We start from the raw sequence: 27,905 nt of genomic DNA, 5'->3' as shown, positions 1-27,905 counted from the left end.
AGTTGGCAGTGAGGAGTGGCAGTGTGCTGTCAGAATAGCTAACCCATCAGATTAGATAACGGAAGTGATTTTCCATCACCTGCGTGTCCCCCCCCCCCCCCCCCCCCCCGCGCTAAAGGGTCTGCCAATCACAACATCTGCAGTCAGAGGAAGGTGGCAGCAGACATCTTGGTACACCCAGCTACGTCTTGAATTTCAGTCATTGTAGCAATAAAGTGAGCGTAATATAAATATAGCATGTTGACCTCTGTGATGCTGTTTGATACATTTTGAAAGAAGCTGGACACCAGCAGTGGGAAGGTGGTGGAGGCCATGTTGGTACACCCCACACTGGTCAGCACTAAACTTTTTTAGGCTTTCAAAATGAAACCTACAAACAGCATCACAGCTGTCAACATACTATATTTATATCCGCTCACTTTATTGCTAAATTTACGCAGAAATTCAAGAGTTAGCTGGGTGTAGTAAGATTTCTGCTGCCTTTTGACTGCAGGTGTTCGGGTGGATTAGCAAACCTGGTAGCGGTGGAAGGCATGCACAGCTGGCGGACCGTCCTTTCCGTTACCTAATCTGATAGAACCACCAGCACACTAGCAATCAATGATGTCCTTGCCCCAGAAAGACAGAACTTCTGTCCATACCTGCTCCAACCTCTCGCTTCTTCTGCTACAAGTTACTACATTGTGTAAGCAAGGTAATGGACAACTGGTTGGAAATCTCATGTAAAGGGGGCTCTAACTGGGTGGTAATTGAGAGATTCCAAAGTAAGGGGGGGGGGGGCAGCTCAGTTGGGGGCAACGTAAAGAGTATTCCTAAGGTATATATTGATGTAAGGGGGCTCTTTATTTTGCTGTTCTTTCTCTTTTTTTGTTCTGAATAACCTCATGCTGATCCTAAAAAAAAAAAGATTTTTTTATTTTTATCTTTTTGTCCCCCTTAAATGTTGGTAGCAAATTGAAATGTGGCCCTGAAAAGTTTGGTGACCTCCTGTTCTAGAATGAGTGCCACTGGCTTTTGAAAGTGCTTAAAAAAACTTGGGGATGGTCCTTCACTGCCCAGGGGAGTCAAGGATCTAAAGTGCTCATCATGGAAGGAGTATGGCAGAAGGCCTTTGGACTCAGATCTGTGCAAAGATGGGCAGATCTCTCCATACCTGTTGTTCTCAAGGGGATGTCTGGCTGTCTGGGAGCAGCCTTCATGTCTATTGCTTATTTCAGTTTGGGAGTGTTTTTTCTGTTTTTAGATATTGTTTTTTTCGATTATAGGAATCCAGTATCTGTTTTGGGGAGAGACTATGCCAGCTGTATTTGGTTACGATGCATGGCAGTAGTGCAAATTGGTCTGTATTCAAGCTTGTTTATCCATAGCCATGTAATTATGCTCATTTGCAAACTATTTGACTTGAGCAAACTGTTTTCCATAGTTGCTTGCATGCCAAGAATATGAAGATCCAGTAACATGAGCTAACATTTTTTTTTTTTCTCATGCAGCCAGACATAAATTCACGTGTTTCGTCACCCACACAAGAATATTGTACATTTCTCTAATAGCTTAAAGCAGGGATAGGCAACAAGAGGTGGAGATCTACCTGAACAACATGGGAGAAGATCACCGAGCACAGTGTCTCCTGCTCACACCTGATTTATCCTCCTAATTGCCGTACTAAATCAGGTGGTGAGGAGGCGACATATCGCCTCTAACACCTGTCAAACACACTCGGATTGCTTTTCAGGGGAGCAGCAGTGCCTGCTGCACTTATGAATGAACCCTTACTGTTCTGAGGCCCCTATAAGGCTGCTTTTACACTGATGTGCTGCAGTTTACCCACACTGCGGGTGCAGCGCAGTACATCTGCAACTTTCCTGGGTTAGCTGCGATTTGCCATAGACTTCTATTATTATATCCTACTTTCGGGAGTTTTGGTGCACGTTCACGAAGTGCACCAGACCTGCAAGATATAATAGAGGTCTATAGTTAAACACAGGTGCATTGTGTTCCATCTGCCACCACAGCAAAGGGTCTTGTAGGTTTCAATGGAGTATAAGAGCGGTAATATCCCAACACTTGTAATCCATGGTTTATTTCCTCCAGCCACCACATGGTGGGTTCATACAATCTTACAGGCTGGCAGAAAATTCCTCTGGAGCCTGTGAAAATCTAAGCTCAGTACTGTGCATGTGCCAGGGGACCACTACTGTGCTTGTGCTGATCAGGCACAGCGCTAGCTCTCTGCTTCCCCTACTGCACGTGTGCTGGCCAGTGGCTTCTACCATGCACTGGCCGGTAGCTTCCGCCATGCACTTGGCTGGTCCCAGTGTCGGTGGCTTCCGGCTGGCGCCAGCGGCTTCCCCCATGCCCCCCGGCTGGTCCCAGCTCCATCTTCCCTACTCGTGCACATGGCACACTCCCAAGGGGCAGAAAAGCATACAAATAAGGATTGGGAGCAAAAACAAATTTTATACTATTTATGTGGTGTTTTACTGTAAAAACAAAATTGCTTTATTTTCAGACCTTGTGCACTCGGGCGTTGAGAGGCTCAAAAGTGCTGAAGCTTAAAATTGCTGATTTCCTGCACCTGAGGAGCTGCAGGTGGCATTTACAGCTAGTAAAAGGCTGTGCATGGCCGTACTTGTGTAGCCCCCCGATCCTTCTGTGCATTCACTTGTATAGTTAGCTGTACGTGCCACCTGCAGCCCCCTGGGCACAGGAAATGTCGGTGTGCATCAGACCCTGGGGCTTAATGTTGCTTTAATTTGTGTGTGTGTTTCACACACACACACTTATTTTTATTTTATTTTTTTCGCAAGGGTGGCCTATACCTAATAATAGCAGGTCACGTGCGAAGTGTTTTGGGTAAGCATTGACTGCTTGAATCACCGATTTCATACTTCACAACAATGCTGAGGTTCCACTACACTAGTTTTGTGTCTCTGCCTCTCCTTTGAAGCCTTAAAGTGAAGATGTCGGGATCATGTACACTAAAGTATATGCAACCTGAACAAGCAGTAAAAGCACTATTTTTTTTTTTTTTTTTTTTTGTAATTCACACTGGGGAAAAATACAAAGAAAGCGGCCACTGTGCAATTTTGTGATCTCAAATGTGTAAAAATGCTATAAAGCCATCAAAGTGGTGCTAAATTCCTGTGAAGTGCTATACATGTAAGCTCGTTTACCAAAATAAAGTTAAACTCCTTTTAGTAGTGAAATTTAAGCGGCTGAAAATTATCGGCCGAAAAGTAGTTTTCAGCATTGTGCCAATAATGGCTTCCGAAAACACCCGCTGTTTTGCATTTTTGATGCATTCTTGCTGCGTTTTCAGTGCATTTCAATGGTGCATTTTTGGTGCGGGGTTGTTGGGGTGTTTTTTATTTATTTATTTTTGTTTTGTTTTTCTGACCGAAAATGCAGCAAGCAGTATTTTTAACACTGCTTCCAAAAGTGCCGACAATTGTCATTTTTGTGTTTAAAAGTCAGCCGCTATAGTATGAGCAGGCCTTAAAGTGGAACCCTTTTTTGGGTGGAGCTCCTCTTTAAGAATATGTGAATGGCTTACTGTCCAAAGTCTTGACACAAATGCACTTCAAGTTATTGCTGGGAGTTCAGACGGAGATCTCCCCGCCGGTTGCAGTGAAGGGAGCTGGTGTAAGAGCAATATCAAAGAGGATGCCACTCACCAACCGAGTGCATTAATATGTAGATGAATGTGTGGCCTAGGCAGCGTCGCTCCAGCCACGGCCCCCCTGACATGGCTGTCCCATGTAAGGACCAAACCAAAGAAGAAAGGGCGGCGCTCTGTGACCGAGCGCCGGTGAGCAGAGCTTGGTCCCAGAGCAGCGCCCTTTCTTCTCTCTGGTTTACCAAATAATGAGCCGCCATTGTCCAGCATGCCGGTATTATGCAGCAATGTAACAGGCAGCTGTCCATCGGCTGCTGGGCCAAACCATTATTCTGCCCATGTCAAAGAGCTTGTCCTCCTGAACGAAGTCCCAATCCCCTAGGTGTTCTGCTGCATGTGTGGTGCACAAACTACGATTTCTATATAAACTACAATTTTCTATGTATTTTTTTTTTTTTTTTTTTTTTTTAAATTCAATTGTTTTTCTGTAAAATGCAGAATTGGTGGGAGGTGTGACAACGTTATGTGGCTATTGTATTGTGCAAGTTCCATAAAGACATGGATAAGTGTGTTTGGGGGGGGGGGGGAGGAACTTGTCTAGCCTGCACAGAGTCCTGACCGCAACCCCATAGAACAGTGATGGCGAACCTTGGCGCCCCAGGTGTTTCGGAAGTACATTTCCCCATGATGCTCAACTACACTACAGAGTGACGGAGCATCATGGGGAAATGTAGTGACAAAACATCTGGGGTGCCAAGGTTCTCCATCACTGCCATAGAATATCTTGGGCTGAAATAGAGCGGAGACTGCAAGCCTGGCCTTCTCATCCAACATCAGTGCCTGACCTCACAAATGTGCTTCTGGAAGAATGGTCAAACATTCCCATAGACACACTCCTAAACCTTGCGGCCAGCCTTCCCAGAAGAGTTGAAGCTGTTAGACCCCTTTCACACCACTCCGCCCTTTGCGCCAGCGGTAAAACGCCGCTATTTTTAGCGGCGTTTTACCGCCGGATTTGCAGCGCATTTCGGCTGCTAGCGGGACGCTTTTACCCCCCGCTAGCGCCTGCGAAAGGGTTAAAACGGCCGGCAATATGCCGCAATAGCGGCATTTTGCCGGCGGCATTACAGCGTTGCCCCATTGATTTCAATGGGGAGCAGCGGGGGAGGAGCGGTAGACACACCGCTCCTTCACCGCTCCAAAGAAGCTGCTGGCAGGACTTTTTTCTGACGTCCTGCCAGCGCACCGCTGTAGTGTGAAAGCCCTCTGGGCTTTCACACTACATACAATGGTGCAGCTTCTTTAGGGCGGATTGCAGGCGCCATTTCTAACGCTATAGCGCCTGCAAAAGCCCTGGTGTGAAAGGGGTGTTATAGCTGCAAAGGTTGGGTCAACTCTTTCTCCTCCTTTCTTCTTTCCTTTTTCTCCTCCTTTCTTCTTTCCTTTTTCTCCTCCTTTCTTCTTTCCTTTTTCTCCTCCTTTCTTCTTTCCTGTTACAGGCTTCCATTAATCGGTTGCATTGGCAGCAATCACTTAACCTTGTTGCATATGCTAAATTGCTATGCATAATAATCCCTTGGATCATAGATTTGATCACATTTTCTAGTGCTTTTAGGCCCCTTTCACACTGTGGTGGTGCGGGCATCGGCGGTAAAGCACCTCTGTTTTTAGCGTTGCTTTACCGTTGTTTTAGCGGCGGTCTGCGGCCGATAGCGGGGTGGTTTTAACCCCCACTAGCGGCCAAAAAAGGGTTAAAAACCACTGGCAAAGCGGCTTTTTCACTGGAGTGAAATGGGACAGTTTTTTCAGGCGCTATTTTTAGCGCTGTAGCGCCTGAAAACCGCCCCAGTGTGAAAGGGGCCTTAAGGTGGCCATAGACTGTTCGGATCTCAGCCGGGTTCAGCAGGGACCGGCCGGGAGTGTAACAATGCATAGGCAGACTGAACTTAAGTTGAACGATTGATGAACTTGGGTACTTCCAGCCTGTAGGATTTTACATGCGACTGTCATAGCCACTAGCGACTGGATTGGTGTCTGGCGATGGGAGCGGTACTTTATTTGTAATTTTCTGGAAGAGTTTTTAGTAGAGATTTAACAGACTGTCATAATGTATTCTAATAGCTGCTTTTTTTGTTTTTTTGTTTTGCTCCACATTTTCTTTGCAAGCCAGCTCAGTTAAGACCCCTTCCTGATCCTTTTCCCTCTGCAGAGATTTATTTTAATTAATAGCACTTTTGCTGCTGTAGTTCTAATTCTATTTAATGCTTCTATTTTTAGCTTTTCGTGTCGTCCAACTTGTATCCTTAGTAATACAACCCTCTCTGTTTAACTGGGAAGTGACATTGCTCTCCCATAATCCAGTGCTGCATTATTTAGCTGTAATTCTAACCATAAACTGCAATCCTCCCATATTGCCTTTGGGTGTTGGATGCATACTGCTCTGCTCAGGTGTGATCAGCCCACAGGTACTAATCTTTTATGAGTGAGGCAGAGCATGTTTCTGATTCATTCTTGTATGTCACCTCAGAGTGTATGTAAACCCCAATCGCCTAAATCTGTTCTAAACTTTAACATGTTAAAGGATAACTAAAAGTTTGTTAAAAATAAAAATTAAAAATAGTCATACTTCCTCTGTGCTTTTTGGTTTTGCACAGTGTGGCCCCCGATCTTCTTTGGGGTCCCTCGGCAGCGCTCCTGGCCCCTCCTCTTCTCGAGTGCCCAGTTGGAGAGCCGCTCTCTCTTGGGGCACTGGTGCGGGCGGGGTCCTGTGTCCAGAGACGGCAGAACTCTGCCCCCGGTTCCCGCGTCATTGGATTTGATTGTCATCAGCGGCTGCGTTGCTATCAATCTATCCAGTCAGGTCCCAAGACACTGGCTGGAGCTGGTGTGCTTGTCCCTGTCATGGGAAAGACTGGGTCCAGGTAAGTAAAAGGGGTGGGGGGGGGGCTCTGGGGGGCAGCTGCATCACGGGAGGTTTTTCACCTTTAAAGTGTAGTTCGGTGGGGGGGGGGGGGGGGGGCGGGAATCAATAAGTCAGCAGCTACAAGTACTGCAGCTGCTGACTTTTTTTAAAATAATTGGACACTTACCTGTCCCAGGGTCCAGCGATGCGGGGAAGCCCTGCTAGTCTCCTCCCCCTCTCTGCAGAGCTGGCATTGTCTCTGGGCACCCGGCTGTGACTTCAGCTGTGCTGCGTGTTGTGACCGGCCGGGCAACCATCTGGGACCTGTGACGTGTCCCAGATGATTGCCGAGAGGGAGGGAGGGGGGAGAGGTGAACTTTGTTCCGGTTCCCCCGGGCGGAAGTGGGAGCTGGGACCCTGGGGGGTATCTTCCCCCCCCCCCCCCCCCTCAAAGAAATGACATGCCAAATGTGCCATGTCAGGGGGTTGATTTCCCTTAAAGCGGAAGTTAATTTTTTTTCCATTTTTGGGGGGAACTCTGCTTTAATGCATAGAATGTATTAAGATGAAAAACCTTGAGGGTTTACAACCGCTTTAATGTAGACCAGGGGTAGGCAACCTTTCAGAGGTTGTGACCTACCTGGACAACATGGAGGAAATCAAAGTCCCCCGGCATGGGGGTTGGGGGGTTGTGCTTTGTCACATGAGAGGGTTTTTTACCTTCATGCATAGAATTTATGAAGGTAAAAGAAGACAAATCACCCTCCCCCCTCCCCCCCACCGACTTGTTTTTTTTTTTTTTTTTTATGACCCTGCCTACCTAAAAGGTGGTATCTGCACATTTCAGATACTCGCCCATCTAGTGGATCTAGCGTCGTCCCGCTGAGATCCTTTTTACGCCCGGCCACGTCATCAAGAGGTCACCGGCTCTTCTGGATTCGGCGGGCGGACCTCTCAATGACACGCCAATAGGCCCACCCCCTCCTCCCTTCCTTGAATGAATGGCTAAGCCTCCTGGGAGACACTGCGGGCAGGATGTGTGCAAATCGCTTGATGCCCATGGGGAGGCGGGGCCGGACTTAAAAAAAAAAAAAAATATATAATTTTTTTTTCATAATTTCTGACGCTTCTGATGATTTTTGCTCTGTTGCCACTTATTGGTCTGTAGCTTATTGAGGCCTCCTTGGTTCTCGTCGGATGTTTCCTTCTGTACTTGTGGACCACTGAGGGCGTGTATTGTGGTACTTTTGAGCAATCGGACCGCAGTTACAAGTGGCGATGGCAGCTCTATGTACACAGATCAGCTTTTGCAGATGTTCCCTTCATAAAAATATCCCCCCCCCCCCCCCCCTGGCAACTCTGCTTGGCTTGTATGTCCGCCTCAAATTAAGCATAAATGGTTTAGTGCATCTTGATATCGGACACGAAGGAACTAACCAGAGGATGAAATAAATACTTGTGCTTAATAGTCCACTGGAAGTTTTAGCTTGTATGCGCTTGGCATTATTGCCTTTACAAATGTGCCCACAGCCATGAATGCTGCTGCTGCCGGCTCTCAGGCTTGGCTGCAGCACATTTTCCAGTGTGGGCCCTTCCTGGCTAGGGTTACCAAGACTTATATTGAATGTCTCCAGGTAGTTCAGCCAGCGGTCTCTATTGGCAAGATGGAGTCTAGATTTCTAAAACTAGCGCATAAAGTCATAAGCACAGTGTTGACTGTATGGGTAATGGACAAATCATTTTGGCATGGTACCATTGGCAGTATAAGGACTGTGAGCTTGCAGTGTGTGTGTGTGATGGAGGGTGAGGGATGGTGTAAGCTACTGAGTTCTGTCAATCAAAAGAAGTGTCTCCATTTTTGCAGATGAGCCAACATTCAGAAGTTCTTAACTGAGAGTGACGTTTCTATCAAGGGTCTGAAGTGAAGTGGGTACTAGGTGAGTAACTCCTGTGCTTGCATTCGTTATAGATTTGAAAAGAATTGATAACCAGCGTATGGCATGTATTGCCAGATGTGTCCAGAAATATTTCTGTGTCTGTCTCCTGTGCATTGTAGTTGTGGAAGCCACAAATTGAGGCGGCTCTGCTGGTCTGAAATCACAACTGGTCAGCTTTCTACAATCCCACAGTAATTGGTAACAGACACTTTCAACTTCCATGGTATGGGTTGGTAGTTGGTATATTTGCTTTTTTTGTGGGCTTGCTGCAACATTCTGAATTTCGGGTACTATAAAAATGAAATGATTGTTGCCTGATCTGGCTGGATTTGGGGACTATGCTTACATTTCTGGGTACCACAAAACTACCCCGAACAGCTGTTATAAGGGGTCCAGCACTTGGCTGTTATTTTGGCTTATGTTGTTAAATTAAAGGTGGTATTTGCCCTTTAGTACAGTGCTACTACTGAATTTTAGGACCTGTTCATTCATAGTAATCGCATGCTAAATTGTTCCGTTTTTAGTATGAGGGCGGATGTCTGTCTTTGCTGGATGGTATGATGCGCTTTTTCAGCTCATTACAATGTTTACATAAATTGTTAATTTCATTGAGAATGTACAAAGTTACTCCATTCAAGTCTCCGCATTGCAGTGTGGTGATCTGCGGGGCCATGCGTTTTGCAGGAAAAAAAATTTGGTGTGGAAACGCACATCACACCAGTGTTGTGGTGTAAACAAGGCACAAAGACAAAACATTGTTTTCTATGTGCCCTTGTGATGACTGACATTAACCACTTGGCCCCTGGAAGAGTTACCACCCCCTTTATGATCAGGCCATTTTTTTTTTTTAATACGGCACCACGTCACTTGTACCTGACGCGGTCATGCAACGCTGTACACACATGACATTTTTAATCCCCCCCCCCCTACAAGTAGAGCTTTCTTATGGCTGTATTTGATCACCTCTGTGTTTGTTTATAGCACAAAAAAGATAGTTTTGGGGAAACATTTTTTTTTCTTCTTTCTGCTATAAAACATATCCAATAAAAAAGTAAAACAAGAACTTGTACACAAAATATTATTTTCAAGATTTGTGTTACAGCAGGCTTGGCATCCTGTACTCTCCTTGCACATGCAGCCTTTGGGCCGGTTCACACTGCGGCGCGAGGCGAGGCGACACGGCTCGCCTCGCCTCGCTCCCGCAAGTCGTCCCCATTGAGTACAATGGAACCGTTCTGAGAGGAGCGACTCGAGTCGCTCCGACTCAGAAAAAAGGTTCCTGTACTACTTCGGGGCGACTTCGGGGGCGACTTGCATTGACTTCTATGCAGAAGTCCTCTGCAAGTCGCCGCTGACCCCCCCTGCAAGTCGCGGCGAGGAAGTCGGAGACGCCTCGCTGCGGCTCGCAGTGTGAACCGGCCCTTAGTCTCACAAATCTGCAGCTAGAGTCCCCCCCCCCCCCCCCCCCCCAGAAAGATCTGTGCACTATTCTACTTTTCTGACAGTCAAAACTTTTATAGGGGCTACCCTGAACAATGTTTTTTGTGGGAGGCAGGGGCAGGGTCATGCCCCATACCCTGGGCATTTCTTGGAGCTGCGGAAAATGAGCTGAGGGAATTTCTAAGCTGGTCCTTTAACTAGTTTGGGTCAAGCTGGCTGTAAAGCACCTTTTGCTACACAACAGGTGCCCATGTTGGGGGTGCTGTATAAATTGTATGCAGCATCCGCATCATACAGAGCTGTGCTCCGGTAGTGGGATGGGAACTTCCGGTCCCGCATCCGCAACAAAATTTAGCACTATTCATTCATAGGCACCTTTTGCATTCTCTGATTTGCGGAGGCAGAGAAACTTCACCTCTGCCAATCAGAGGAAGCTTTGTACTCATTCAGAGAATACAAAGCTGCCTGTGAATAGCTGAGCAGTGCCCAGCCAGACTCGTTTTGGTCCAGGTGTAGCATGGGAAGTTCCTATCTCACTGCAGAAACACAGAGCTGTATACAATATGTAGCTGATGAGCTTAACCACCATCTTGCTTTGCACTGAGAAATTAAAACTAGGCTGCCGATCACCACAGGCAAATGGAACATTTCTGCCAACCTTGTGGCTTTTGGGTCACTGCCTTCTGTATTTCAGTGACAAATAGGGAGTGGTTTGATATGGAGATGAGGACTTGGCTTTTAAAGGAGAAGTACAGTCAAAGCTGGTTTGGCTGTACTTCTCCTGTGGATCACTGGAGTGCAGTTCCTTCTGCACTTCTGTGAACCGTTTTTAGCCAACAGCAGGCTAAAGCCTGCTGTCGATGTCAGAGCCGGTCCAGGCTGGGGAAAGATCGGCGACCGTATAGTCAGGATCCACCCATGAGCCTGGACTGGCACCTGGCTCAGCCTCTCAGCCAGCCGCTTAGAACCTGAGCCAGCCGATGTCTAATGTGTGTGCAGCGTGCTGCACCTTTGCAAGGATGAGGAACTGGCAAATATCTCCCTCTACAGAGCTCTGTGTTTATCAACAGAGCTCTGGGCTGTGATTGTACACTGCCGAATAGCAGGTCCCGGCCGTGAATCATTGGCCTGGACTTCCTTACAGGCTTTCGCTGTGTACAATCGTGCACACCCTAAAACTGGAAGTAGGCAGCAACGTACAGGTATGTTGCTTGCCTACAACCGTTTGCCCGTCCACAGCACATTGTGGTCCAGAAGTGGTTGAAGATGAATGAGCAGCTCCCCACAAAGGAAGTGCTAAATACTTCTCGCGCTGCCTGTGACAGTGAATGCTGCTTTTATAGAATGCCCGTCCCAATCTATCCCAGAATAAACACACATGTAAATAGTTACAACTGCCATCCAAGAACAAGTAAAACTTGTTGGTGTAAACATAAGCCATAGAATGGTAACCATATATCACGTATGAAACATAAAAAATAAGCGAATCCATGTTAATAGTGCTCTTGTGCAGACCATCAGCACGTCCACAAAACCAGAGGTGTTTAGTGAACTTCCAATAAGTCACCGTGTTCAGAGAAGAGACCGCTCCTCCACACACCGCGCTCGCCAAACTGTCAGTGGTATATCAAGATCCTCTTTCCAGGTGTCCTGCGGCTGCCCCTTTAAGACCACTTGGTATATCCAGATTGTATCCTGAGGGATTAATTATATATAGAAAACCAAGGGCAATACTGAAGAGATGACCTCCTCATAGTGTATACCATAATTTTATTAAAACATAAATGCACTCACAAGGTAACAGACAATGTGATCCTTTTGTGAATCACAATCCGGGAAACACCACTGCGCCCTCCAGCATGTGTTCCACATACAAGTGGAAATGATGTACTGGAAGTCCCGCCCTACGATCCCTATGGTACAATTGGAACTAAGAAGTGCCTTTTAAACTACTTCTACTTCTTGTTTGCAAGAGGCAAATACAATCTGGTGTGTGTGTGTGTGTGTGTGTGTGTAGTGGTCCAAACGCATGGGGTTCTCTTTCCTGGTCTGAAAATGGTGCATTATTTAAAATTCACTAAACGCCACTGGTTTTGTAGACTTGCTGATGGTCTGAGCACTATGAAAGTGGATGCACTTATTTTTGATGTTCTACATGTGATATATGGTTACCATTATATGTAATAGCGCTGTCTTTCTGTTTATAGCTCTAAGCTCGTTGAAAGATCTTCAGCATCCAGCATATTGTCAGGTGTCTGGTCTCCCATGGTGCTCTGTGGTTCCTTTTGCTGGCTCCTGTGTGGGGAGGACAAAGAGTGCAATGGGGGAGGTTGGCATCCAAAATGCTGTGTTGAATGCTGAACATTCTTCAGCAGAGCTTGGATCTTCAAAAAAGAGGAGTTTGATGGCTTAACCTCTTCCCATCCACGCTATAGCCGAATGACTGCTACAGCGCGGACCTATGTTGCCAGGAGGCTGTCAATAAATGTCCTCTCCTTTGCATATTCCCCCTGTGATCAGAGTCAGCGAGACTCGGGCGATCAGAGTAAGGGGTCGATCCCAGCCCCTAGCTGTCAGCCAATGACAGCTGATCATGTGATGTAAACAGCATGGGGGGGGGGGGGCTATCACCAGCTTTTGTTGAAGGGACATCGGTCCCAAAGAGGAAGAGGCACAGCCGCCTCATCTGTGCCAACCAGTACCACCTGCCAGTGCCCACCAGTGATGCCAATCAGTGCCATCTATCAGTACTGCCTATCCGTGTCACCTACCAGTAACAATCAGTTCCAACCCAACTGTGCCACCTCCCAACCCAACTGTCCCGCCTTATCGGTACCTATCAGTGCAACCTCATCAGCGTACATCAATGAAGGAGAAAAATTACCTGTTTGAAAAATGTTTTTACATAAAATAAAATAAAAACAGCAGTGATGAAATACCACCAAAAGAAAGCTCTATTTGTTGGGGAAAAATGATAAAAATGTCATTTGTGTACAGTGTTGAATGAAATCGGTCTGGGCAGGAGGGAGGTTTAAGTTCCCAGTAAGGAAGTGGTTAAATAGTAGAGCGGGCAAGTATTGCTTTTTTTTTTTTATTTATTTTTTTTTAAATGGGGCTGCATATTTAATTTTGTTAGTTTTTAAATTGGAACTAAACCCATTGATTTGAATAGATTCCTAAAACATCGCATTCAAGGCGTGCCATGAATGAAAATGTTATCAGTATGTTGTGCCGATGCCTCCTCCATCCATACCCCTTTCCCACATCACCGCTGTCCTAGTTTTCCGATGCGGTGGTGGTGAACGCAACTAACGGCGGGCTCTCGTCAAGATAATGTCCACCCTTTCCAGCCAACTACTCCATTCATGGAAGCCGTACTACAGCTTCTATGAAAACTATCCATGAATGGAGGGGGGCGGGGTAGAGCTGGGCAATTTTCTAAAAAAAAAAAAAACTGCTATATATATATATATATATATATATATATATATATATATATATATATATATATATATAATTTTTTTTTTTTTTTTTTTTTTTTACACCGCATCGGTCCAGAGAAGCTGCGGGCAGTTTTTAGGCAAAGCCATGGCCTCGCCTAAACTCCTGCCCGCAGCTCCTCAGGACTGGCCTGGCGACAGCGCCGGTCCTGCTGAAAAAAAAATCGATTTGCTGAAATTTTGAATCTATTTGACCTCTCAACTCGATTCAAGATTTAAATCAAATTTTTCCCCCCAGCTCTAGGGAGCGATCAATTATCCACCCGTCTTCCAGCTGGACGGAAAATGGGCGGCATAGTTCAGAAAATGTGAAGATCATTCAGCCTGAAAAGGGGTACATTTGCATGGAGTTTGCATGTTCTCTTTGTGCTTGGATGTTTCTTCTGGGTACATCACTTTCCTCGCAGACTACATGGTAGGTGAATTGGCTCCTGTCTAAAATGGCCCTTGTGTGTATTTGAGAAAGGGACCTTAGATTGTAAGCTCTTTGTGGGGTCAGGGATTGATGTGAACAATATTCTCCGGTCAGCCACAAGATTATAACCACTCACCATACCCCTCAAGGTATGGACTCAACTATGTCTCCGAAGGTACGCTGTGAAATCTTGCATTAAGCCAATAGTAGCAGATCCTTTAAGTCCTGTACATTGTGAGGTGGTTCCTCCGTAGATTGGACTTATTTTTCCAGCACCTCCTACAGATGCTCGATTTGGACCAGCATTCACTTTTTTTCAGTAATTTGAGCTCCAGTTGCTCTTCTGTTGGATCGGACCCCCCCAGCTCTGCTGATGGGGGGCCCCCCCCCCCCAGTAGGCCCCGAGCTCTGATTCCCTCCCCTTCAGTAGGACCCAAAGCTCTGATTCCTCACCCCTCAGTAGAGTAGGACCCCAAGCTCTGGCCCCTCACTCAGTAGGACCCCCCAGCTCTGCTGATGCCCCCCCACTCGGTAGGACCCCACAGCTCTCCCCCCCACTCGGTAGGACCCCACAGCTCCCCCCCCCCACTCGGTAGGACCCCACAGCTCTCCCCCCCCACTCGGTAGGACCCCACAGCTCTCCCCCCCCACTCGGTAGGACCCCACAGCTCTCCCCCCCCACTCGGTAGGACCCCGCAGCTCCCCCCCACTCGGTAGGACCCCAAGCTCTGCTGATGCCCCCCCCCCATTTGGTAGGACCCCCAAGCTCTGCTGATGCCCCCCGCCCCACTCGGTAGGACCCCCCCCCCCAGCTCTGCTGATGCTCCCCCACTCGGTAGGACCCCCCCCCCCCCCCCCAGCTCTGCTGATGCCCCCCCACTCGGTAGGACCCCCCATCTCTGCGGATGCCCCCCACTCGGTAGGGCCCCCCCCCCCATTCAGTGGGGTATCGGCAGATTAGGGAAGCGGTCGGGGATGTCTATTTTTAGTACAAGTGTAAGAAGTGACCCGAGCAGACAGGCCTGTGTGTGATATTGTGATGGGAGATCGGAGGAGGGAGGAGTCGTCGGGGGAGGAGGGGCGGGTCATGTGACGATGGGGCTCGGTGTCTCCAGCCTGTGCTGTGTGTTGGGGGAGGATCCATTGTCCGCTCCTCTCTTCGGGAGTTCTGGGCTGTGTCGTATGAACACGTCATATACCGGCCTCCCAGCCTCTGACCAATGAGAGCGGAGCAGGAGGAGGGGCGGAACGGGAGGGCACCGCGCATGCTCTGTCTGCCTCCTGCGGGTGTGGCTGGTGCTGGGATCAGCGCTGCAGTGAGAGTCCCGGGGAGGCCAGCTGGGAGGAGCCCCCCTCCTCTCCCTCCCCTCCGTTCTCGGTGACGGTGAATCCCGTCCGCCGCAGTGTATGGAGAGCTCTGAGCACCGCCACACCGCCCAGCTACATCCTTCCCGGAGCCCCCCGCGTCCTTCAGCCGGCCATAGGAGAGCTATTAGTGGGCGCTGACCTCACCCCTTCCCCTCCTCCACCTCCTGGGACAACAGCTGAGGCTTTACCAGGGACCTCCGATATGAACTGCCCAACTCATGACTGGCAAAGCCACCCACAGTGTGCTCTACTCCTGGAAAGGGGTTCTCTTCACATGCCTGGCCGGGAGTGACCCCAAGAAAAGGAAAGGTAAGCTTCTGAGTGTCAGCTCCTGGGCCAAGCCGCAGAGCGGTCAGCGCTCGCCCCGTGTTGTGTGGATGATGATATCGTTCGGTGATTACCGTCCGTGTGGCCGAGCGGCGTCCCTCCTGTCTGCTCTCCATGACTTGCACTGTTTGGATTGGACTCCAGCCCAAGTGATGTTTTCTTTTGTTTCTCCTACTGAAGGGCGACCCGCTCTGTCGTCCTTCCTCACTTCACAACGTCTGGGATTTGTGACACTCCAATCCGGAATACTGAGAACCTCTTTACGGGACTAAGAGATTAAGAGACTTTACGGGGGTCCCCCCTCCGTGTCGTGGGGGAGACGTGCGAGGACCGGCCACTTCTGGCTCAAAATAAAACTTTGCAGCCACCTCGAATTTTTATTTTATGTCCGTGTTTACATTCCTAGGTACTTTAAACCACTTGCCCTCCGGAAGGTTTTACCCCCCACCCCCCCCCCCTCATGACCAGGACGTTTTTTTCCGCTACTTTAACTGGCAATTGGATACAGCGTTGCATGACTGTGCAAACCCAATGTTGTGTTTGTGTTTTTTTTTTTATTTATATAACCCCCCCCCCCCCAAAAATAGAGATTTCTTTTGGTGGTATTTGAACACCTCTGCTCCATTTGTTTATTTTTTTTTTCTCTAAACAAAATTACAAATATGTTACAACTTTTTTTCTTATTTCTGCTATAAAAAAAAAAAAAAAAAAAAAAATATATATATATACACACACACACACACACACACACACACACACACACACACACACACACACACACACACACACACACACACACACACACACACACACACACACACACACACACACACACACACACACACACACCCAATAAGCGTATATTGATTGGTTTGCACTAAAAATATAGCATCTAAAAACTATGGGATATATAATTATTATTTTTATTTTATTTTTTTAATAATCTCTCGCACTTCCTTTGTACCTCTTTTTCAGGAGTTTGATGTCAGGGTGGACTCCCAATTTCCCCCCAATAGGAAAAAACGACGGGACACGTTCTCCAATGCCAAAAATATGTAAAAGCTATTTTTGCATTGGAGAACATGTTCTGTCTATATATCAGCTAATCAGGAGATAGAGGGGCGGGGCCAAACCGCGGTGCATTAAAAAAATTATATATATATAAAAAAGTTGCAACATATTAATTTTTTTTTTTTATATAAAATTCTTTATACATTTTTGTTAAGATGTATTCTGCTATATATTTATGATTAGAAAAAATAAATGTATATTGCTTTGCATGAAAGTTATAGCACCTACAAACTATGGGATATACACTGGGATGTTTTTTTTTTTTTTTTATATACTGATAGCAGTGATCAGCAACTTCTAATGGGAGTGCGTTATTGCGGCGGGCAATCTGACGCTGAGGTAGTGGGGGGGCCCGACTTACACTGACATCACCAGTGACACTAATACAGTGATATACTATATACAGTACTGTAGTGTCACTGTAATGATGACACTGGCTGGGAAGGGGTTAACTTCAGGAGCATTTCAAAGGGTTAAGTATTTTCCTAACTGTGTAATGTGTTACGAAGATCTGTTTCTCATCCCAAGAAACTGACAGATCGGCTCCCTCTGTACGGAGCTCTGGGCTGTGATTGCACACAGTGTGATCATTGAATCATTGGCCGGGACTTGCTGACAGGTTCCCACTGTGTGTACAATCACAGCCGGGAGCCGGGCGGGTGGCACACGTGTGCACCCTAAACCCGGCAGGCAGTGACGTATGGGTACATTGCTTTGCTTACAGCTGGCGGTTGGCATGTGATTAAAGTGGTATTAAACCCAAAAAACAAAACCTGAATATACTGCAGCTTGCCACTCATTGGATGTGGTGGCTGCATTTGTGTTTTAGGCCTTTTTCTCTGTTATATCTCTCCTCCTATATTGGAGTGGCCCCTACTCTGGATGAAGGAGCACGGGGAGAACTTTTTGGACAGTCAGACGGGGGGGGGGGGGGGTTTCGGGGTGTTAGATTTTCTGGCAGATTTGCATACACTAACAAATAGAAGCCAAACTCCCCCCCCCCCTCCTTGCATACTCATGTAAGGCATCCAGTATTCCCTGCAAATTGCACGTACCATGTGTCTGCATTAATGCTATTGGCACCCTGCTGGCATCCATTGTAGCTGCAATTTGTATTATTATTTTTTTCCCTACTTTGCTTTGCTTAAGTGATACTAAGGCTTGGTTCACACTCGGGCACCACGATTTCTTTAACGGAAGTCAATACAAGCCGCTCTGAAGTCGGCCCCAAGTAGTGCAGGAACCTTTTTCAAAGTCGGAGTGTCTTGAGTCGCTCCGATTTAGAACGGTTCCTCTGCACTGAATGGAGCGCGACTTGCCAGTCACCTGACAAGTTGCCCCAGTGTGAAACGAGCCTAAAGTTGTCCTTTTTTTTTTTTTTTTTTTTTCCCTTAAATGCTAAACCTGTTATACTTCCTATGTGTGATGGTTGTGCTCAGGGTAGCCCAGATCCTCCTCCTTCTCGGGTCCCCCTCTTCTCAGGTCCCCCTTCGGTGCTCCTGGCCCCTCCCTCCTGTCGGGTGCCCCCGGAGCTAGCAGCTTGCTGTAGGGGCACCCGAGCCGCAGCTCCCTGTGTCCATTCAGACACTGAGCCGTGGTTCGGCCACGCCCCTCTCTCTCCTGATTGGCAAACTGACTTCGACAGCAGCGGGAGCCAATGGCGCCGCTGCTGTGTCTCAGCTAATCAAGACGGAGAATCCCGGACGGCTGAGGCACTCCTGCACATTGCTGGAGCGAGATGAGGCTCAAGTATTTATTGGAGGCTGCTACACGCAGAAGGCTTTTTCTCTTCATGTATAGGAATGTTTTAAGATAAAAAATAAAATAAAAAAAACCTTCTGCCTTAACAACTGCTTTAAGCCCTGTTTCACACTATGAATCACACCACATTCCTGTGCAACTCGCAGGCAATTCAGTGTGGTGCAATTTGAGTCCATTTGTTTTGAAAAAGCTCAAATCGCAGCAAAGTAGTGCATGTACCAATTTTAGTAACGTACTGCAACCAGATCACGTGTTGTACCATGCGATCCAGTGCAGGCAAACGCACTGCGTTTTGAGGTGTCTTTAACATTGCACTGACACCCACTGCAAATCGCAAGGGCGGTGCGATTTGAACGCAGTACGGGAAACATGCAGGGATTGTGGGTTTCCCGCACCGGCTAAGCCCTCGATCACACTGAGGGTGGGGTTGAAATTGTGTGAGTTCAGGGGGCGATTTGAAAGTAATCTGTGCGGGTTCATGCAAAGATCTCTATTGAAGTCACCAAAAGGAGTGCAGGAACTACTTTTGTAAATCGGTGCTGTGCTGCACTGATTGGAACGCTGCCGTTGCCGGCATTAGGCTGCAATTTGACAAAACATTTCTTCCATTAGGGCTAAAAACAAAAAATGTAATCTACAGCCTAATCAACCTCCAAATGTGATGGCTGCATTCGCTTTCTTTTTTATACTTTTTTTTTTTTTTTTTACCTGGTCATCTGGCCAGTAATGTGCTTCCACTCTTTGGGTGCTTCCACTCTTTGGGGTGCCTCCACTCTTTGGGGTGCCTCCACTCTTTGGGGTGCCTCCACTCTTTGGGGTGCCTCCACTCTTTGGGGTGCCTCCACTCTTTGGGGTGCCTCCACTCTTTGGGGTGCCTCCACTCTTTGGGGTGCCTCCACTCTTTGGGGTGCCTCCACTCTTTGGGGTGCCTCCACTCTTTGGGGTGCCTCCACTCTTTGGGGTGCCTCCACTCTTTGGGGTGCCTCCACTCTTTGGGGTGCCTCCACTCTTTGGGGTGCCTCCACTCTTTGGGGTGCCTCCACTCTTTGGGGTGCCTCCACTCTTTGGGGTGCCTCCACTCTTTGGGGTGCCTCCACTCTGGGGTGCCTCCACTCTGGGGTGCCTCCACTCTGGGGTGCCTCCACTCTGGGGTGCCTCCACTCTGGGGTGCCTCCACTCTGGGGTGCCTCCACTCTGGGGTGCCTCCACTCTGGGGTGCCTCCACTCTGGGGTGCCTCCACTCTGGGGTGCCTCCACTCTTTGGGTGCCTCCACTCTTTGGGTGCCTCCACTCTTTGGGTGCCTCCACTCTTTGGGTGCCTCTTCTCTTTGTGGAGAAGCAACGGAGACACCTTTTGGACAGCAACATCAGTCAGTCTGGGTGGAGGGGAGTGTTGGATGGATTTGACTAATGGATTGAAGCTGAGCTCCAGCTAAGGCCCCTTTCACATTTGTACCACCTGAAAGTCACCACGACTTTGACGCGACTTGAAGCAATGCCTGTGTAATCTTCAGGTCTATGGATTTCAAGTCACTTCAAAGTCGGACCAAAGTAGTGCAGGGACCACTTAGAAATCGCCCAGATATGATCGGGACTCATTGCAAATCATGGGGTACGACTTGAAGTCCCAAGTCTCAGGACAAGTCGCAGAAGTGTGAAAGGGGCCGAACACTTATTCAGCAGTTAAACACCTTTTTGGGAGAAAGATTTTACGTAAAGGAATAAAAGCTGACAATTGTAAGCACCCCTGTCAGTGGTGAATGGTTTGTCTCATCCCTGTGATTGCTACATCTGTTGGGCAGCCTGGTCCGTTAAAGGAAGTTAAAGGTAAAGGAAGCAGCCACCAAATTTAACTGCTTCCCGCTCGCCGGCTGTCAAATAACGGCTGGGCGGCGCGGCTCTCATTCTGGAAGTATGCCATATGACGGCCTCCCAGAACAACCGCGCTTGCATGCCCACGGGGCGCTCATAGTGTCAATCGGTACATGATATCTGTAAAGAGCCTCGGTCAGAGGCTCTTTAGCACATGATCAGCCATGTTCAGTCACGGCTAATAACGATGTAAACAGGAAGAGCCGTTGATCGGGTTTTCCTCACTCCCGTCTGATAGACGCAAGAAGAGGAGAGCCGAACAGCTGCTCTCTTGACGGGGGGGGGGGGGGGTCTGTGCTGATTGTTTATGAGTGCAGCACCCCCTGGGATGCCCACCCAGGATTACCAGTGTCCATAAGTGCCCATCAGTGCCACCTCGTTGGTGCTGCCTTATCGGTGCCTGTCAGTGAAGGAGAAAACTTGCTTATTTACAAAATTTTAGAACGGAAACCAACTTTTTTTATGTTTAGCAACAAATAAACGCAAAAGGAAAGCTTGATTTGTGGGAACGAAATGATAAAAATCCTGTTTTGGGTACAGTGTAGCATGATTGCGCAATTGTCATTTAAACAGCGCTGAAAATTGGCTTGGGCAGGAAGGGGGTTTAAGTGCCCGGTATTGAGGTGGTTAAAGACAGTAAACCCTTGTGGGTTTTTCCTTTCTTCTTCCCTGAAATGTAAAGGCATAATGTGCTAGTATGCATAGCATACTAGCACGTTATGCGACACCTGCAAACGAAGCCCGTGTCGTCCACGCTGCAGGCCGCATCCCTCTTCGCCGGTCTTCCTTCCGGGGGGGGGGCGTGGGCTCTGGATCTCTGACTGGCTGGAGCCGCGTGGCGTCCCTCTCCCACGGGAACCGCTGGTCATGGTACGCGCTCCCAAAGAAACGCCACGGGCGGCCGTTCCTTGACATCATCATCAGTGCAGTATACAGTAAATATCTCCTAAACGGCGCACGTTTGGGAGGTATTTACAGTAGCTATAGGTAATCCTTATTATAGGCCTTCCCTATAGGTACAACTTACACAGGGAGGTTTACAACCTCTTTCAGTGCAATATAATTTCCTCTTTTTGTGTCTTAATTTCTTAGTGGAACTAAAATCTCATCTACCTTCCCAGCTATATTCTGTAGATTACAAGACCTTCCCAATGTAGTGGGGGTGGGGGGGACACAATCATTGGGAGGGCTGTCCCTGGAAGACAGGAAGTGTGTTGCTGGCAGGATTACCAGGTGGAAATAAAGGAATGCAGCCTCTGGGGACTGCTAATCTGCAGTATACTCTTTTTGGCGTCTTGACTGTTTTGCAGCTTTATTATAGAAGTGCACAGGACCTTCCTCTGCCAGTCGGTGATGTAAGGCATTTGCCAGTCTGAAATGCCAGTTCTCAGTCCTGCCAGACGTCCGCCGCTAGGCTCCTTTCGGCTCCCGACCTTCAAAGCGGAACGCGTCTTCGTATCTCTCGCACGTAATCCGGACGTCTGTGAAGCTGCACATGTTTGGGGTTAATTTTTTTCTTTTAAATATTCTTTATTTAAATCTGCCCCAATTTACCGTGTTAAGATCAGAGACATTTTACGGAGCGCTTACGGCTACAGGAGCTCCAGGAAGCTGGCACTGCATGAGTCACTTCATCTCTCCAGTCTTTTCTGGTGTCTCTGGGGGTCCCGAGAACTTCGTAGGAAACTTAAATGAACTCGAAAACGAACAATCCCAGCGCTGAGACTATCCAGATTGTCGCTGAGCTTGAAATAAAAGGGGGATGGGCTATCCTCCCGATGGCGTTGTGTACAGATATATTTGGAAGCTCTGGAATCCGACTAGAAAACTGTCCAGTGACACGCTGGGAACATTCCTAGTGCTATTTGTGAATGTAACTGGATATGTCTGTATTGTTTCTGTATTGTTTCTGTGTTGTTTCTGGTGGCTGTTTCTGCACAGTTTGGTGTATGTGTGTTTTAAAGCCCAGATTCCCCGAGCTTGTCCTGTGACCGGTCGGTATAATTTGGAAGTCGTAGTGGCTGCTTTTGTTTAGAGCTAAAACCGTTTAATGAGATAATTTTCCTAGGAATGCAAAGCCCGGTCTCTCCTCTGACATGTGATCATCGCTGGCCTCTGCACACCCCATTGGTGTAGTGATAGGAGGATTGCATAGACGGGCTGCCCACTCCATTTACTAGTAACTGCTGGTATTTGTGGCATTCGGCATTGTTTCCACTTGCTGAAGGTCACAGTTCAGCGCTCCAGTGATTGAGTACAGATGCTTTTTGTAGGTTTTTAAATCAGAACTTCACTCTCTCCAACACGGACTATTAATACTTTGCTGCTACTATCAGTAAATGGGGAAGTATATTCTATTTACTTAAACTTTTTACATTTTTTAAATTATGATTTTTTTTTTTTTACATTTCTTCAGTTGGCGGTGAACCAAATGTTTTTTCAGGACCGATACCGATTTTGACCGCCTTTGAGGACTATAGCCGCTATCGGGTGGCGATATTCTGTACATTTAAAGTTTTGAAAACTGCTGTGTTTGGCTGGCTGGCACCCTGCTGTGTTTGGCTGGCTGGCACCCTGCTGTGTTTGGCTGGCTGGCACCCTGCTGTGTTTGGCTGGCTGGCACCCTGCTGTGTTTGGCTGGCTGGCACCCTGCTGTGTTTGGCTGGCTGGCACCCTGCTGTGTTTGGCTGGCTGGCTGGCACCCTGCTGTGTTTGGCTGGCTGGCACCCTGATGTGTTTGGCTGGCTGGCACCCTGATGTGTTTGGCTGGCTGGCACCCTGATGTGTTTGGCTGGCTGGCACCCTGCTGTGTTTGGCGGCGTATCTTCACTGGTCCAGCCTTTCCGTCGCATGCACTGCGTCGAGGGAGGCAGCGGGCTTTTCCCTATCCGGGTAGAAGAAGCCAGGACTCAGACTGTCAGAACGTTTTGCAGGCGCGGTGCAACGTGTGTAATGACGTTGCCTCTGCGCACTGGGCCTGTGGTGCAAAACCCTGGCGGCTTCTACCCAGGCCTATTGCCTAGTGGGCCCCAAAAAGATGTCCGCCACGGCACAGGGAGACTAATAGCAGTAAGTTTGTGACTGATACCGATTCTTTAAAAAGAGTGACTATCGGCCACACCGATAATCGGTCGACCCCCCCCCCCCCCCCCCACTAGGAACTGCATTGTAATCGCACAAACGCATGCAGTTCTGTGCATTGCAATTTCAGCCCATTAACTTTGAATGGGCTGAAATTGCGCCGCACCACACCAAAAGTAGTGCATGCACTACTTTTTCAAACGCACTAGTGTGTTTTTAAGGTGTCGCAGTTCGTTTGGAATGTGGTGCCGGAAACTGTTTTCCGCACGGCATTCTATTGTGAGCGGGCCCTTCCTGGTTTCCAGGCTTAGGCAAATTGTTAGACATCCCAGGAGACTTCAGGAGAGGAGGAAGGATTTTCTCAGCTAGGCCCACCCTCCTGTCTGCATGCATGAGCTAAGGGCAAATGGATTACAGGAAGTAAAGCTATGTGAATAATTTGCCCTTACTCAAGATGGCTGCAAGTAGAAACACTTTTTTGCTTTAAATAATAAAAGTGAATTCAATATTTTTTAGTTTGTGGGGCTCAGATGTGGAGTTGTTTGGCTTAAAGCAGTGGTCATCAACTCCTGTCCTCTGGGCCCACTAACAGGCCAGCTTTGCAAGATAACTGAAATGCATCACAGGCGATCTCATTTGGTGCTCAGTGATTGCATTATTCTAGTCTGCATCTCCCCCCCCAAGGTAATAAATAAAACCTGGCCTGTTAGTGGGCCCTCAGGACAGGGCTGATGATCACTGGCTTTTTTTTTTTTTGGGGCAGGTAAACAAATCTGCATTTATTTTTTTTCAACAAAGCCTGCAGAGCACATTGCACCAGCAGATCACGGGTGCAATGTCCAGCTCCTGCAGACTCTCATATGGGCAGACCGTTACCTAAAAGCAGGAAGATCAGTGGGCTGCGAGCGCGCTCACCAGAACCCTCACAGCTCATTGAAAACTGCAAGCCGTCAGCCACAATGGCTGACAATACTTGTAGGGCCCATTCACACCAAAAACTGCACATAACCGCACATTTTTGAGTGCATGCATTTGGGGCTTTGACTGCGTTTGCAGAGCATTTTTCTATACGTTTTTGGGCTTGCCTTTCTTGGCTTAAAGGGGCATGGTGCAGTGCATATTAAATGTGCTTGTAATTCTTCTTTCATCTTTTTTCTTCTTCTTCTTTTTTCCTTCTTTCTTCCTTTTTTTTTTTCTTCCTTGTTCTTTCTTTCTTCCTTCTCCTTCTGAACTATGCCCATAGGATTACCTCGATTTTGGGTTGTCTCTGCAGTTGGAGTGCAGTTCAAACTGCATCCAACTGCAATCGGTGTTAAAGGGCCCTTACAGGGATCAGTGAATGAATGATGTGGCTGTGTGGGCGGAGCCCTACAAATAGTGACTGCATGTGTGGGGAGAAGATGCCACGTACACACGGTCGGACATTCCGACGACAAAATCCGTCAGATTTTTTCCCCCCAACGGATTTTGGCCCAAACTTGTCTAGCATACACACGCTCGCACAAGGTTGACACAAAATCCAATCGTTCAGAGCGCGGCGACGTACGACAGGACTATAAAGAGGCCAGCAGCTTTTGTCTCGAAATTGATTCTGAGCATGCGTGGCACTTTGTCCGTCGTAATTGTCTACACACGACCGGAATTTATGTGATCGGATTTCGTTGTGGAAAAATTTTTGATCCTAATCTCAAACTTTTGTGTGTCGTAAATTCAGACGGAAAAAGTCTGATGGAGCCCACACACGATCGGATTTTCCGACAACAAGATCTGATCGCACGATTTCCGCTGGCAAGTCCGACTGTGTGTACAGGGCATTACTTGTAAAAAAGGTGAGCATATCCTTTAAGAACTGGCAGGGTAGAGCCTTGTAGTTTGGAAGCAACAATTTCTACATCCATCTAATTTTCCAAATATTGCAAGCTGTGCTAAAGTTTCTTCATGTGTGTAACAAAGTATTTGTGTTTTTTTTTTTTTTTTTTTTTTGGTGTTCATAGTAACAATGTGATTGTCAGCAGGATGTAGTAGTATTATTATCAGCAGGATGTTTTGTTATTGTTACATAGGATTTATACAGCGCCGACAGTTTACGCAGCACTTTACAATTTGAGGGCAGACAGCACAACTACAATACACTTTTTAATACAGGAGGAATCGGAGGGCCCAGCTCGTTAGAGCTTACAATCTAAGAGGGAGGGTCGGGAGATGAGAGGTAATATCTGTGGGGGATGAGGCTGATAGCGAAAAAAGTTGTTAGGTGGGGGTGTCGGATATGCTTCTCTGAAGAGATGAGTTTTCAGGGATTGGGCTGAAAGTAAACAAGGTAGGAGATAGTTGGACAGCTTGGGGTAGAGGAGTTCCAGAAGATGGGAGAAGTCCTGGAGACGAGCATGGGAGGAGGTGACGAGGGAGTTGGAGAGCAGGAGGTCTTGAGGAACCAAGAGGACGATTTGGTTGGTATTTTGAGACCAGGTTAGTGATGTAGGTATGGGGGGGTGCGATTTGTGGATGCTTTGTAAGTTATTGTAATGCCGTGTACACACGACCGGACTTTCCAGCAGACTAGATCCGACGGACTTTCTGAATGGACTTGGCCACACACTATATCACACCAAACTCTGACGGATTTGACCGTGATGACTTACGACTGGACGAGAATAAGGAAGTTCACAGCCAGTAGCCAATAGCTGCCCTAGCGTCGGTTTTCATCCGCCAGGACCAGCATATACACAAACTGCTTTTTCGACTGGACTTGAGTCTGTTGGAAAGATTTGAAACCTGTTCTGAATCTAAAGTCCGTCTGATTTTTCTACAACAAAGGTCGGATGAAGCCCACACACGATCAAATTGTCCGGTGGCTTCATTCATGCTGTCAAAAAGTCCGGCCGTGTATACGCAGCATTAGTATCTTGAATTGAATTTGTTGGTTGAGTGGAAGCCAATGGAGGGATTGGCAGAGAGGAGTGGCAGACACAGAGCGGTTTGTAAGGTGGATGAGTCTTGCAGCAGTCATGGACTGAAGGGGGGGGGGGGGGGTATCCTATGTCGGTGATGGAGAACCTTGGCACCCCAGATGTTTTGGAACTACATTTCCCATGATGCTCAAACACTGCAGTGTAGGTGAGCATCATGGGAAATGTAGTTCCAAAACATGCCAAGGTTCACCATCACTGTCCTATGTAAAGGCGTGCCAATGAGGAGGGCACTGCAGTAGTCGAGGCGAGAGGACCAGGGAGTGACTCGGGAGTTTTGTGGTGTCGTTGGGTTAGGAAGGGGCGTATTTTGGAGATGTTGCGGGGGTGGGAAGATATCTATACAGCGATTGGGTGGTCACTGATGTTGGAAGCGATCTCTACTGAACGATACAAAGGGCTGCATTGGTGTGTTTGTGGATCATAAATAAAAGGTTAATTTTTCCCGGGCCTCCGCCTGTTCTTTTATCTAATAGAGGTTTGGCACCCACCCAGACCATCCATATTACTCATTTATAAGTCCTGCTGAAAAGTCCTAGTCTTTGCTTGTGTGGACGGCTCTAGTGCCGCTATGTCTCCATAATGGGTGATACTGCCAGTCATTGTTTACCGGATGTTTGCAGATGATGATTACATTTTCCTGTAGCTTCGATCGTTTTGCTTGATCATAGTACACCATTTTTTTATATTTATTTTGCCTCTGTGAACTTACTGCATTTTTTTTTTTCTTTCTCTTTTGTTCGCAGATATGAGCCGTCAGACTGCTGCAGCCATCCCAACTGGTACCTCCAAGTGTCCACCTTCTCAGCGGGTGCCAGCTTTGACAGGAACAACGGCTTCCAACAATGATTTGGCGAGCCTCTTCGAATGCCCCGTGTGCTTTGACTATGTCTTGCCGCCGATCCTCCAGTGTCAAAGCGGACACCTCGTGTGCAGCAACTGCCGCCCGAAGCTCACATGTTGCCCGACCTGCCGGGGCCCTTTGGGATCCATTCGCAACTTGGCGATGGAAAAAGTCGCAAACTCTGTCCTCTTCCCCTGCAAATACGCTTCTTCGGGTTGCGAGGTGACGCTGCCGCACACGGAGAAGGCGGACCACGAAGAGCTGTGCGAATTCCGACCGTACTCGTGCCCCTGCCCGGGGGCTTCTTGTAAATGGCAGGGTTCCCTGGACGCAGTGATGCCCCACCTCATGCACCAGCATAAATCCATCACGACGTTACAAGGGGAGGATATAGTGTTTCTCGCCACGGACATTAACCTTCCGGGTGCTGTTGACTGGGTCATGATGCAGTCCTGCTTCGGCTTTCATTTCATGTTGGTTTTGGAGAAACAAGAAAAGTACGACGGCCACCAACAATTCTTCGCCATCGTGCAGCTAATAGGAACGCGCAAGCAAGCGGAGAACTTTGCTTACAGGCTAGAGCTGAACGGTCACCGCCGGCGGCTAACGTGGGAAGCCACGCCCCGCTCTATTCACGAGGGCATTGCGACCGCCATCATGAACAGCGACTGCCTTGTGTTTGACACGAGCATTGCACAACTTTTTGCAGAAAACGGCAATTTAGGAATAAATGTGACGATCTCCATGTGTTAATAAAACGGCGTATTGCAAAACTCTGCAGGGCCAGTGTTTAAAGACCTCC

At 47.8% G+C, this 27,905-nt stretch overlaps 1 protein-coding gene across 3 annotated transcripts in view; it reads left to right on the top strand.

Moving 5' to 3' along the window:
* SIAH1 (siah E3 ubiquitin protein ligase 1) overlaps positions 1-27,905 on the top strand; it is a 47,943-nt gene that overhangs the window by 19,502 nt on the left and 536 nt on the right. Inside the window, exons 2-3 of one of the 3 annotated variants that reach the window (XM_077451721.1) lie at positions 8,383-8,455; positions 27,006-27,905. The exon at positions 27,006-27,905 is cut by the window's right edge and continues 536 nt beyond it. In XM_077451721.1, the coding sequence (XP_077307847.1) occupies positions 27,008-27,856 (849 nt within the window). In that variant the 5' untranslated portion in view covers positions 8,383-8,455; positions 27,006-27,007 and the 3' untranslated portion in view covers positions 27,857-27,905. Of the gene's footprint in view, positions 1-8,382; positions 8,456-15,121; positions 15,488-27,005 lie in introns of those variants that run through there. The other 2 variants (XM_077451712.1, XM_077451730.1) reach the window with 2 other exon arrangements.

This window comes from Lithobates pipiens, unplaced genomic scaffold (genome assembly GCF_037356315.1).
Source record: "Lithobates pipiens isolate NorthernLeopardFrog02 unplaced genomic scaffold, aLitPip1_a1.2 Scaffold_10, whole genome shotgun sequence".
NCBI classification, from domain to species: Eukaryota; Metazoa; Chordata; class Amphibia; order Anura; family Ranidae; genus Lithobates; species Lithobates pipiens.
The sequence above is the reverse complement of the archived record's forward strand: the minus strand, read 5'-3'. Positions and strand labels throughout refer to the sequence as shown.